At 45.0% G+C, this 12,185-nt stretch overlaps 1 protein-coding gene across 2 annotated transcripts in view; it reads right to left on the minus strand.

Annotated features, from left to right (window-relative positions):
* Positions 1-12,185, minus strand: part of stam2 (signal transducing adaptor molecule (SH3 domain and ITAM motif) 2) — a 68,945-nt gene that overhangs the window by 4,688 nt on the left and 52,072 nt on the right. For both annotated transcript variants that reach the window (XM_068034834.1, XM_068034833.1), the window contains 3 exons: positions 6,606-6,660; positions 4,330-4,492; positions 1,250-1,419 (listed from right to left, as the gene is read on the minus strand). In XM_068034834.1, the coding sequence (XP_067890935.1) occupies positions 1,250-1,419; positions 4,330-4,492; positions 6,606-6,660 (388 nt within the window). The remainder of the gene's footprint in view (positions 1-1,249; positions 1,420-4,329; positions 4,493-6,605; positions 6,661-12,185) is intronic.

Genomic DNA, 12,185 nt, shown 5'->3' on the forward strand with positions numbered 1-12,185 from the left:
ATTATTGATAAATCAGCTAGCTATACGGAAAGCCGCTTAACAAGAGAATACAGAAAGTGACTAATTAATGGAAGTACCAATGATGTGGGGACATAGATTAGCAAAGTTCCACTGGGACCTGTTCCTGGTCTAATAATGTTTCCATTCCTCAAATGGCATGAGGGCACAGCTGATGAAATAACAGGTCTCCCTCGGTTCTTCCACACCCTTCAATATCTTACCATTGATTGTACACTTCTATTCATAGAATCAGAGCACAGGAGGGGGCCATTCAGCCCATCATGCCTGTGCCAGCTCTCTGAAAGAGCTAAACAATTAGTCCCACTTCCCCATTCTTTTCCCCATATCCTTAGACTTTTCCTTTTCAGCTAATTATCGAATTACAGTTTAAAAAGTTACTATTGAACCTGCTTCCACCACCCTTTCAGGTAATGCATTCCAGATCACAGCAACTCGCTGTAGAAGAGAAAAAAAAAACATTCTCAACTCCCCTTTGGTCAAGAAGAAACACAGTTGTGAATGGGAACATGTAGAAGGGCAGGGAAGCGAGAGACATAAAAGAACGTGTTACCTAGGACATTAGAGTGGGCCAGAAAAAGTCTCTACAAGAAAGAGTGACGAGGGAGTGATGCTTAATTTACTTTGACACCCCCCCCCCCCCCCCCCCCCCCCACCATTTCAAAATAAGATATTCCAGCCCTTCTTATTGTCTCTCCTTGGATCACACCAAGACAGCTGGCCAGCGATCTGCTTCTCGGCCTCTGCTAGTTTGCAGCCAGATACCTAAAAGCACACAGGAGCCTCAGAGTCAGCTTTTCACCTTGTTTTCTCCCTCTGGGGGAGGGTTGAGAGCACACCTGGCCTCCACATAACAGTGGTGCCGAGACCAGCAAGTCAACGCTTGGTGGGACAGAAAGGCACCATTCCCGCTTCAGGGCATCGATTTAATGTCTCCTCTGAAAGACAGCAGCTCTGACAGTGAGGCACTCCCTCTGGACTGCACTAGGAGTGTCAGCCTAGATTTTTGTACTCATACTTCTGGAGTGGGCTTGAGACAAATGACCTTGACTTGATGGATGATATGCGAGTGCAGAATAGGGCTTGGTTGTCCACCGTAGTCAGATACGGTAAAGCTGTCGGAACACTGTGTGACTAGCCCGAGTGCAAGTGAAAACCTTCAGTGAAGGAGGAAAAACAGCTCGCGTGAACTGCATTATAAAGTTAGTCTTAACTTTTGAGACCACTGTACCTCAGGTAGGACATCTGACTGCTCTGGGTTGCAGTGGCAGAGTTTATAGTTGGGGGCAGAGACCTCAGTGCGCCAATCTGATCAGGTCCTAAACTGTAGCCCTGGCTGGCCGTCACCTGCGAGATGCCCGCTGGCATGTAGGTCCCACTCTGGGACTGTCCTGGATACACCTGTGGAGAACAAAAAAGTAGCACATTACTAACATTTTCAGGAGATAAAAATACCTCATAGTAGGAAAATAGAAACACATGGTATTAAAGGGATGGTGGCAACTTGGGTATGGAATTGTCTAAGAAATAGGAGGCAGACTGTGGCGGTGGACAGATGTTTTCCTGACTGGACAGAAGTATGCAGTGGGGTCCACTGTTATTCCCGTTATGGATAAATGACCTGGACTTGGGTATTGGGCATACAATGTCAAAGCGAGGATGACACAAAACTTGGCAATGTACAGTGAACAGGATAGCAGTAGACATCAGGAGGACGGACTGGTGAAATGGACAGATGTAATTTAATGTGGGTAGGCATGAAGTGATGTGCTTTGGGAGAAACAACATGGAGAGGCAGTATAATTCTAATGGTACTACTTTGAGGAAGATACAAAAATAGAGGGGTCCGAAGGTGCATATTCACAAATCTGTGAAGGTGGCAGGGAAATTTGAGAAGATGGTTAAGAAAGCATATGGATAATTGGCTGTGTAAAAAGAGAGTGTCATTGAATACAAAAACAAGGAAGTCATGATAAACCCTCATAAATCTCTGGTTAGGCCACAGCTGGAGTGTTATGTATAATTCTGGACACCACAGGATGCCAAGGCCCTGGAGAGGGTACAGAGGTGGTTTACTAGGGATGAGGGATTTCAATTGCAGGAAGAGATTGGAGAAGCTGAAAATGTTGTCCTTGGAGCAGAGCAGGTTAAAGGGAAAAATAAAAAAGTGTTCAAAATTAGGTGGGGTTTTGATACAGCAAGTAGGGAAAAACTATTTTCTCTGGCAAGTGGGTCAGTAACCAGAGGTCATAAATTTAAAATAATTGGCAAAAGAACTAGAGGGGAAATGAGGAGAAATATCTTCACGGAGAGGGCTAAGATCTGGAATGCAATACCTTTCGAGGTGGTGGAATCAGATTCCAAAGGAACTTTTAAAAGTCAATTGAACATGTATTTGAAGAGGACCAATGCGCAGGGTTAAGGGGTATGGGATTCAATTGGACAGAACCGGCAGACTTGAGATTAATGGCCTCTTCCTATGCTGTAAAATTCTATGCTCACTGTGATTACAAAGGTTAAGAGAAAAACAAATGCCCTGGTTAAAGCTTAAAGCGCTCATTCACTGCTTTCTACATTCCTTTTAGCTTTAGATATTGTGTATCTATATATTACCTGAGAACACAGAAGGTTTCGGGGAGATTTATTAGAGATGCTCAAAATTATATGGGATTTTGAAAGAGTATATATTGAGAGAAACTGTTTCCATTGGCAGGACGGTCAATAACCAAAGGTCATAGATTTAAGAAAATTGGCCAAAAAAAGAGGGGAGATGAGGGAAAAATGTATTAAAAATAAAGTGAGTTGCTGTTATCTGGAATACACTGTCTGAAAGGGAAGTAGAAGATTCAATAGTAATTTTCAAAAGGGAATTGGATAAATACTTGATGAAAATTTTGCACGGCTGTGGAGGAAAAAGCAGGGGAGAATAGGACTAATTGGATAGCTCGTTCACAGAGCCTGCACAGAAACAATGGGCCCAAGGGCTTCCTTCTGTGCTGTATAATTTTGTGTCTAAAGCACTTAGTCCTTTATCTTAGGGTGAACTATTACATTTTTCTGACTGTGCAAAACCAAACATTGGATTTCAAAAATGGGAAACTGAAGTTCTATATTGCAGATAATAGTGTTAATGTTATCTAGATAGTGTTGTCTAGTCAGTGTCAGCAAATCCAGAGAACAAATTTAACAAAAAGGGGGAGGGTGGGTATGTGTGGAGAAAGTAAGTTCAAATCAATAAAATTATATTAAAATACCTTCTTTGACTGGCAAATTTGCTGAAAAACACACATCACTCGGCTAAGGATGCAAGACAGCCTGGGCTTTAGCAGTCAATGAATGTCAGGAAGTGAAAATTATCCTCTCTCCAACCTCCTTCCTGCCCCATCCCTAAATTAAAATGGAATACATCACAGGTCTACTCACACTCTCATCTCTTAACCGTGCTGAAGAGTCAAAAGATGTGAATGCATGTAGACTTGTGACTTGATCAAGGCAAAGAGAGTCTAGAGAGATACAGGCAGGCAGAGATCTGAGCTTGCAGATTCTGACTGAATGCTCAAACCATTCCAAGTTACTATCCACAACCCCCAGTCACAGCCCCAATCGAAAAGCCAATATGGTAGACCACAACTTTTCCAAACCAAGACAATTTCTCAATGGTAACTGTTAGAATTCAATGTAAACATAAAGAGCTGTTTTAACAAAATTTAAACTCTCTGATAAATCATCATCCCTAATGGAATGTTTTCAATATTCTTAGTTAGTTGAGCACTGGACTGGGTTTGAACCTGATGGTGTTCACTCAGCATTTCACTTTTCCAAGGTGGATGGAACAGGAGCCATACATTAGAATGTGGCGTGAGAGGAGGGCATAGGCACTCTGCACAGTGCTCCTCAAGTTACCGTCTTCAGACAGTCCCTGGCCCTCAACAACAATGGAACACTGCGTCAAGGTGCTGACCGCAAGATACGTCTACTGCTCTCAACACACATGGCACATTAACATTTTTACATTGTAATAAATTTCACCTGCGTGTCCAATTCTGTGCTCAACAGGAGGAATGTCAACACTGGGGAATGGAACACATTTTGTACCCAATGCCTGAATTTAATACTTCAGGTGGTCAAGTCTAACATGAATTAGTTGCAGAGTGAAGCTCCCCCCAATCTCTCTCAAATTTGTTCCTTGTCCTCAATCTCAGCAAAAAAAGTCCCTACTGCACCAGTACCACATTTCCCCCCACCCCTCCCCCACAACTCCCTTTCAAGCATCAAGGTTGGCAAGTTTCCCTGTCATGCTCTGGAACTAACCTGCATAGGAACAGTGGCTGACTGTTGTGCATAGTAAGCCTGCGACTGGGTCTGAGGCTTGGAATACATGGAAGAGTACATAGGCACGTCATTCATCAGTTTGTTGTACAGCTCCAGGGCTTCTAAAACTTTCACATTCAGCTCCGACAGCTCAGAGTGCTTCCTGAATAAGAGTGTGATGGGAAAGGTCACTTGAGAGCAGTTATTATATGCAAAGAACAAAAAACATATTTCCAAGTCATGGGACCATTTGTAGATTTAACTTAATGTCATTTGAAAATAGTTTTTATGTCAAATGATGGTAAAGACTGAACCAAATTTCCGTAACATACAAAGACAGGTTGACATTTTAACTTCACCCATGAACAATGTGTTCTGACTAAATTCCTCTGCTCGCTATTTTCAAACAGATTGTAACACAAAGTTTAGAATTTCTACCCTACATAGTTCAAACAATGCAAACATATTGCTCAAACTAACTTCACTCGATTCTACAGGTTCCCTCCACTGGTGTTCCTTAACCTCTTAACAACCACTTGCTTTCCTTCTATCTCTAGCCTAGTGGAATAAGCGCTGGTGTCACGTACAAAATGTGCAAAGGATCAGCACACGACAGGTTAATTACAAGGAAAACTGCCAAATGTGAAACAGTGAACATTTCTGGCGAGTTCATGGAGCTCCAATGCTTTATGTGCAAGAACAGAAAATGATTTAGCTCTTGCTATTCCAGACCAGAAGAGAGTTTGCACAGACTAGGATAAGCAATGCCTCGATTTTAACATTCTCAACCTTTATTTCAAATCTCTCTATTGCCTCACCACCACCGCCCCCTCCTCCTATTTCTGTAACCTCCTCCTATAATACTCAGATATATGTGCTCCTCCAATTTTTCTTTTCTTTGCTGAAAATAGAGACATTATGTCGAAGCTTTTTGTCTTGCACTCATCAGGACAATCCGCAAGAATACCAATGTAAGGGAAAACAACAAATTTATACCATACGAGAAGAGTGCTGACTGGTTGGCAAGTGCACTCTGATTGGTAGGGGCGTTGCCATGGCGAATGCATCAGTTAACAGTGACTGACAGTTAACTGCCAAGCTTTATTTGAAATTTAAACTAGACAGCTTGACTCCAGTTAGTCAAGGCAGTGCCCGGAGGAATGAACCAGCGAATGGCTATCACTCATTTCGTTTAGCTGAAACAGGCGTAACGTTTATATTCTTTCTGTCTGCAAAGAACAGGGCCCTGTGTATAAATATATATAGCTTCCAGTATGCACAAATCTTCAACTGCCCAGGTCCTAAAATCTGGGATCCCCTCACTAAACTTCTCTGCCTCTCTACCTCTCTCTCTGCCTTTAAAACTCTCCTTAAAAGCTATCTTTGACCAAGCTTTCTTCATCTGCCCCAATATCTCATTATGTGGCCTGCTGTCAAATTTTGTTTGATAACAGTCCTGTGAAGGGCCTTGGGACGTTTTACAATGTTAAAGGCGCTATATAAACATAAGCTGTTGTTGAAGGTCCCGGGGTCGAGTTCAATTCCACATCCTCAGTGCAGTAGCTGCCCTCAGGTTCAAGAGAGAACTGGCCAAGGCTCCTGCTACCAATCTCTGTCTAATAACCCATCTGACATGAAGACTGGGTCAAGTGCATCAGTAATGCACCCTGCGGTAAAATAGCTCATCTGAGCTCTCAGAATTGCAACGGAGTGAGGTATTAGAGGAGGGCTGACATGCAGGACTGGATCCCAGTGGGTACCAGTACACTCAGGGAGGAGGAGGAGTAAGAAAGTGCACTGAGTGTTTTACGGAGCTGCTTTATCCTTCAACCATTCTCACTGGCTGGAAAACTCGAAACACAGAATCCCAGTGCTGAGGGGGTTTTGCTCCACCAGCCTCTGAGCAGTCACTGCAGCGTGGCTGCCCCGATGTGCGTGATGTCTGTGGAAACAGCAGCATGGAAAAGGAAGTCAAACACATTATGGAAAAACAAATGCTTTTGCCTTTTTACTTACTTGTATTTTAAAAATGAGTAAGAACGCAATGCTCAGAACAAATCATTAACTTGTGTTTGGGCAGTATGCAGTGACATACAATGCCAGAGATGGGACACAGGCGTGAACCCGCAATTATGCATGTGTCTGGCAAGTTTGGGCCAGGCAAGGTAACCACCGGAGCAACAGGGAGCAGAGAAAAAATAAATTCTGAGTTAGATTGGCTGCAAAATACAACCGAAAACTAATCAGGAAAATGAATTACTTATCTGGTTTCCTACCTGTCTATCTCTTCAAGCTTTTCATCAATAATTGGTCCCATTTGTTGGCAGACATCTGGAAATAAAGACACAAGACAGGTCATTTGTCAAAAGCTGAATGAGCAAAAACAAGGTCAGCACTTGAGATTAGGAATTTGAGTCCGTACAGTGCGAGGCCCTCAAACCCAAGACCAATTGCTAACTCTCCAGTTCACTATCGTGCATTCGCAGGCCCGATGCTTTTTTTTGGATGTTTAAAAAAATTTTATTTTAAAGATACAGCACTGAAGCAGGCCCTTCGGCCCACTGAGTCTGTGCCGACCATCAACCACCCATTTATACTAATCCTACACTAATCCCATATTCCTACCACATCCCCACCTTCCCTATATTCCCCTACCACCTACCTATACTAGGGGCAATTTATAATGGCCAATTTACCTATCAACCTGCAAGTCTTTGGCTGTGGGAGGAAACCGGAGCACCCAGCGAAAACCCACGCAGTCACAGGGACAACTTGCAAACTCCGCACAGGCAGTACACAATTGAACCCGGGTCGCTGGAGCCGTGAGTCTGCAGTGCTAACCACTGCGCCACTAAGAAAAGGTGAGTCCAACAGTGCTCACCCTATGCATTACAGAGTAGCCTCTTACTCATTCTATCTATGAGACAGAGCAGCTTGGTTCCCACCCTATCCATTATACAGGATAGCCTTGTATTCACAGTATGTAGATAGTCCAACTAGGGAAGAGGCCGTACTGGACCTGGTATTGGGGAATGAGCCCGGCCAAGTGGTCGAAGTCTCAGTAGGGGCGCATTTTGGGAACAGCGACCATAATTCCTTAAGTTTTAAGGTACTTGTGGATAAGGATAAGAGGAGCGCTCGGGTGAAGGTGCTAAATTGGAGGAAGGCTAATTATAACAATATTAGGCAGGAACTGAAGAATTTAGACTGGGGGCAGCTGTTGGAGGGTAAATCAACATCTGACATATGGAAGTCTTTCAAACATCAGTTGATTAGAATCCAGGACTGGCATATTCCTGTGAGGAAGAAGGATAAATTTGGCACGTTTCGGGAACCTTGGATAACGAGGGATATTGTGAGCCTAGTCAAAAAGAAAAAGGAAGCATTCGTAAGGGCTAGAAGGCCAGAAACAGACGAATCCCTTGAGGAATATAAAGACAGTAGAAAGGAACTTAAGCAAGGAGTCAGGAGGGCTAAAAGGGGTCATGAAAAGTCATTGGCAAACAGGATAAAGGAGAATCCCAAGGCTTTTTATATGTATATAAAGAGCAAGAGGGTAACCAGGGAAAGGGTTGGCCCACTCAAGGACAGAGGAGGGAATCTATGTGTGCAGCCAGAGGAAATGGGCGAGGGACTAAATGAGTACTTTGCATCAGTATTCACCAAAGAGAAGGACTTGGTGGATGATGAGTCTAGGGAAGGGAGTGGAGATAGTCTGGGTCATGTTGTTATCAAAGAGGTGGTGGTGTTGGGCGTCTTGCAAAGCATCAAGGTAGATAAGTCCCCAGGGCCAGATGGGATCTACCCCAGAATACTGAGGGAGGCAAGGGAAGAAATTGCTGGGGCCTTGACAGAAATCTTTGTATCCTCATTGGCGACAGGTGAGGTCCCAGAGGACTGGAGAATAGCCAATGTTGTTCCTTTGTTTAAGAAGGGTAGCAAGGATAATCCAGGAAATTATAGGCCGGTGAGCCTTACGTCAGTGATAGGGAAATTATGAGAGAGGATTCTTTGGGACAGGATTTACTCCCATTTGGAAACAAATGAACTTATTAGTGAGAGGCAGCATGGTTTTGTGAAGGGGAGGTCATGTCTCACTAACCTGATTGAGTTTTTTTGAGGAAGTGACGAAGATGGTTGATGAAGGAAGGGCAGTGGATGTTGTCTATATGGACTTTAGTAAAGTCTTTGACAAGGTCCCTCATGGCAGACTGGTACAAAAGGTGAAGTCACACGGGATCAGAGGTGAGCTGGCAAGATGGATACAGAACCGGCTCGGTCATAGAAGACAGAGGGTAGCAGTGGAAGGGTGCGTTTCTGAATGGAGGGATGTGACTAGTGGTGTTCCGCAGGGATCAGTGCTGGGACCTTTGCTGTTTGTAGTATATATAAATGATTTGGAGGAAAATGTAGCTGGTCTGATTAGTAAGTTTGTGGACAACACAAAGGTTGGTGGAGTTGTGGATAGTGATGAGGATTGTCAGAGGATACAGCAGGATATAGCTCGTTTGGAGACTTGGGCGGAGAAATGGCAGATGGAATTTAATCCGGACAAATGTGAGGTAATGCATTTTGGAAGATCTAATGCAGGTGGGAAGTATACAGTAAATGGCAGAACCCTTAGGAGTATTGACAGGCAGAGAGATCTGGGCGTACAGGTCCACAGGTCACTGAAAGTGGCAATGCAGGTGGATAAGGTAGTAAAGAAGGCATACGGCATGCTTGCCTTCATCGGTTAGGGCATAGAGTATAAAAATTGGCAAGTCATGCTGCAGCTGTACAGAACCTTAGTTAGGCCACACTTAGAATACTGCGTGCAATTCTGGTCGCCACACTACCAGAAGGACGTGGAGGCTTTGGAGAGGGTACAGAGGAGGTTTACCAGGATATTGCCTGGTCTGGAGGGCATTAGCTATGAGGAGAGGTTGGATAAACTCGGATTGTTTTTACCGGAACAATGGAGGTGGAGGGGCGACATGATAGAGGTTTACAAAGTTATGAGTGCCATGGACAGAGTGGATAGTCAGAAGTTTTTTCCCCAAGGTGGAAGTCAGTTACTAGGGGACATAGGTTTAAGGTACGAGGGGCAAAGTTTAGAGGGGATGTGCGAGGCAAGTTCTTTATACAGCGGGTGGTGAGTGCCTGGAACTTGCTGCCGGGAGAGGTGGTGGAAGCAGGTATGATAGCGGCGTTTAAGAGGCATCTTGACAAATACATGAATAGGATGGGAATAGAGGGATACGGTCCCCAGAAGTGCAGAAGGTTTTAGTTTCGACAGGCATCAAGATCGGCGCAGGTTTGGAGAGCCGAATGGCCTGTTCCTGTGCTGTTCTTTATTCACCCTAAGTCTGTACCTCAGGAACTGTTAGTTTCAGCACCTTTTTTTTTTTATTTGCTTCATGGGATGTGGGCGTCACTAGCAAAGCCAGCATTGGCTGCCAGCCCTAATTGCCCTCAAGAAGATGGTGGTGAGCTTCCTTCTTGAACCGCTGCAATCCATCCGGTGCAGGTACACCCACAGTGCTGTTAGGGAGGGAGTTCCATGATTTTGACCCAGTGACAGTGAAGGAACGGCAACCTATTTCCAAGTCAGGATGGTGTGTGGCCTGGAGGGGAACTTGCAGTTGGTGGTGTTCCCATGTGTCTGCCCTTGTCCTTCAAGATGGCAGAGGTCACGTGTTTGAAAGGTGCTGTCGAAGGAGCCTTGGCGAGTTGCTGCAGTGCATCTTGTATATGGTACACACTGCTGCCACTGCACGGTGGTGGAGGGAGTGAATGTTGAAGGTAGTTGATGGGGTGCTGATCAAGCTGGCTGCTTGAGTGTTGTTGGAGCTGCACCCATCCAGGCCAGTGGTGAGTATTCCATCACACTCTTGACTTGTGCCTTGTAGATGGTGGACAGGCTTTGGGGAGTCAGGAGTTGAGTTACTCGCTACAGAATTCCTGTCTCTGACCTGCTCTTGTAGCCACAGTATTTATATGGCTGCTCCAGTTGTTCTGCATCAATGGTAACCCCCCCCCAGGATGTGATAGTGGGGGATTCAGTGATGGCAATGCCATTAAATGTCAAGGGGAGATGGTTAGATTCTCTCTTATTGAAGATGGTCATTGCCTGGCACTTGTGTGGTGCAAATGTTATTTGCCACATATCAGCCCAAGCCTGGATGTTGTCCAGGTCTTGCTGCATACAGACATGTGCTGCTTCAGTATCTGAGGAGTTGCGAATGGTACTGAACATCATACAATCATCAGTGAACATCCCCATTTCGCACCTTATGATGGAGGGAAGGTCATTGAAGCAGCTGAGAAGAGTTTCTCAGGGTAGCGTCCTATGGCTCAGATGATTGGTTGTAGCTGTTGGAGGCCATCATCCTTTGTGCAAGGCACCCGATATAAAAGGTAGCCATATGGAACTTGTTTGTTTAATTTCTATTTCAGATGGTTCAGTCTTTCATATTGCAACACCACAGACAGCTGATAAGCTGTTCAAACAGTTGAGACATTGCAATCTGTGTTTTGGTGTAGAATGGGCAGAGCTGGTCGTCAGCTCTAGGGCTGACGGAACTGAAGGGACTCAAAAGCACCCCAGACCAGTCGACTCTACAAAGTCCTCCTCACTAACATCTGGACTCGTGACAAAACTGGGAGAGCTGCCCTGCAGACGTCAAGCAACAGCCCAAGAGTCATACTCTCAGAATCATACCTTACAGCCAATATCCCAGACTCCTCCATCACCATCCTTGGGTATGCCCTGTCCTACTGGCAGGACAGACACACCATCGGTAGCGGCACAATGGTATACGGTCAGGAGGGAGTGGCCCTGGGAGTCCTCAAGATTGACGCTGGGCTCCAGGAAGTCTCATGGCATCAGGTCAAATAAGGGCAAGGAAACCTCCTGCTGATTACCACCTACTGCCCTCCTGCAGCTGATGAATCAATACTCCTCCATCTTGAACACCACTTGGAAGAAACAGAAGCCAGCAAGGGCACAGAATGTATCCATGCACAGCAAGGTCCATCACCAAGAATGGTTCAGAAGTACTACTAGTGACTGAGTCCTGAAGGACATAACTGCCAGCCTGGGCTTGCGGCAGGTAGTGAGAACACTAATACAAGGGGAAAAGCCTGCTTGATCTCATCCTCACCAAACTACCCTTTTCAGATGTATCTGTCCATGGCTGGTAGCAGTGACCACTGCACAATCCTCGTGGAGACAAAGTTCTGACTTCACACCAAGAATACCTTCTTTTGTGTTTTGTGGCACCACCACCATGCTAAATGAGATAGATTCAGAACAAATCTAGCAGCTCAAACTTGGCATCCATGAAGTGTTGTGAGCAATCAGCAGCAGCAGAATTAAATTCCACCACAATCTGTAACCTCATGGCCTGGCATATCCCTCACTCTATCATCAGGCTAGGGGACAACCCTGGTTCAATAAAGAATGTAGAAGAGTAGCACTGGGCATACCTAAACATGAGGCACCAGCCTGATGAAGCTACAACATAGCACTACATGCATGCTAAAGAGTGGAAGCAGCATGCTATAGACAGAGCTAAGCAATCCCACAACCAATGGATCAGATCAAAACTCTGCAGTGCTATCACATCCAGTAATGAATGGCAGTAGATAATGAATCTATCCAGAGGAGGCGGCTCAATGAACATCCCCAATCACAGTTTTGGAGGCCAATCATCACGACAGGAGTTCCTCAAGGCAGCTTCCTAGGCTCAACCATGGTCAGCGGCTTCAATGACTTGACCTCCATCAGGTGGTCATAAATGGCGACGTTCGCTGATGATTGTAGAGTATTCAGTTCCATTTGCAACTCCTCAGATAATGAAGCAGTCTGTGCC

This window comes from Heterodontus francisci, chromosome 7 (assembly GCF_036365525.1).
Source record: "Heterodontus francisci isolate sHetFra1 chromosome 7, sHetFra1.hap1, whole genome shotgun sequence".
NCBI classification, from domain to species: Eukaryota; Metazoa; Chordata; class Chondrichthyes; order Heterodontiformes; family Heterodontidae; genus Heterodontus; species Heterodontus francisci.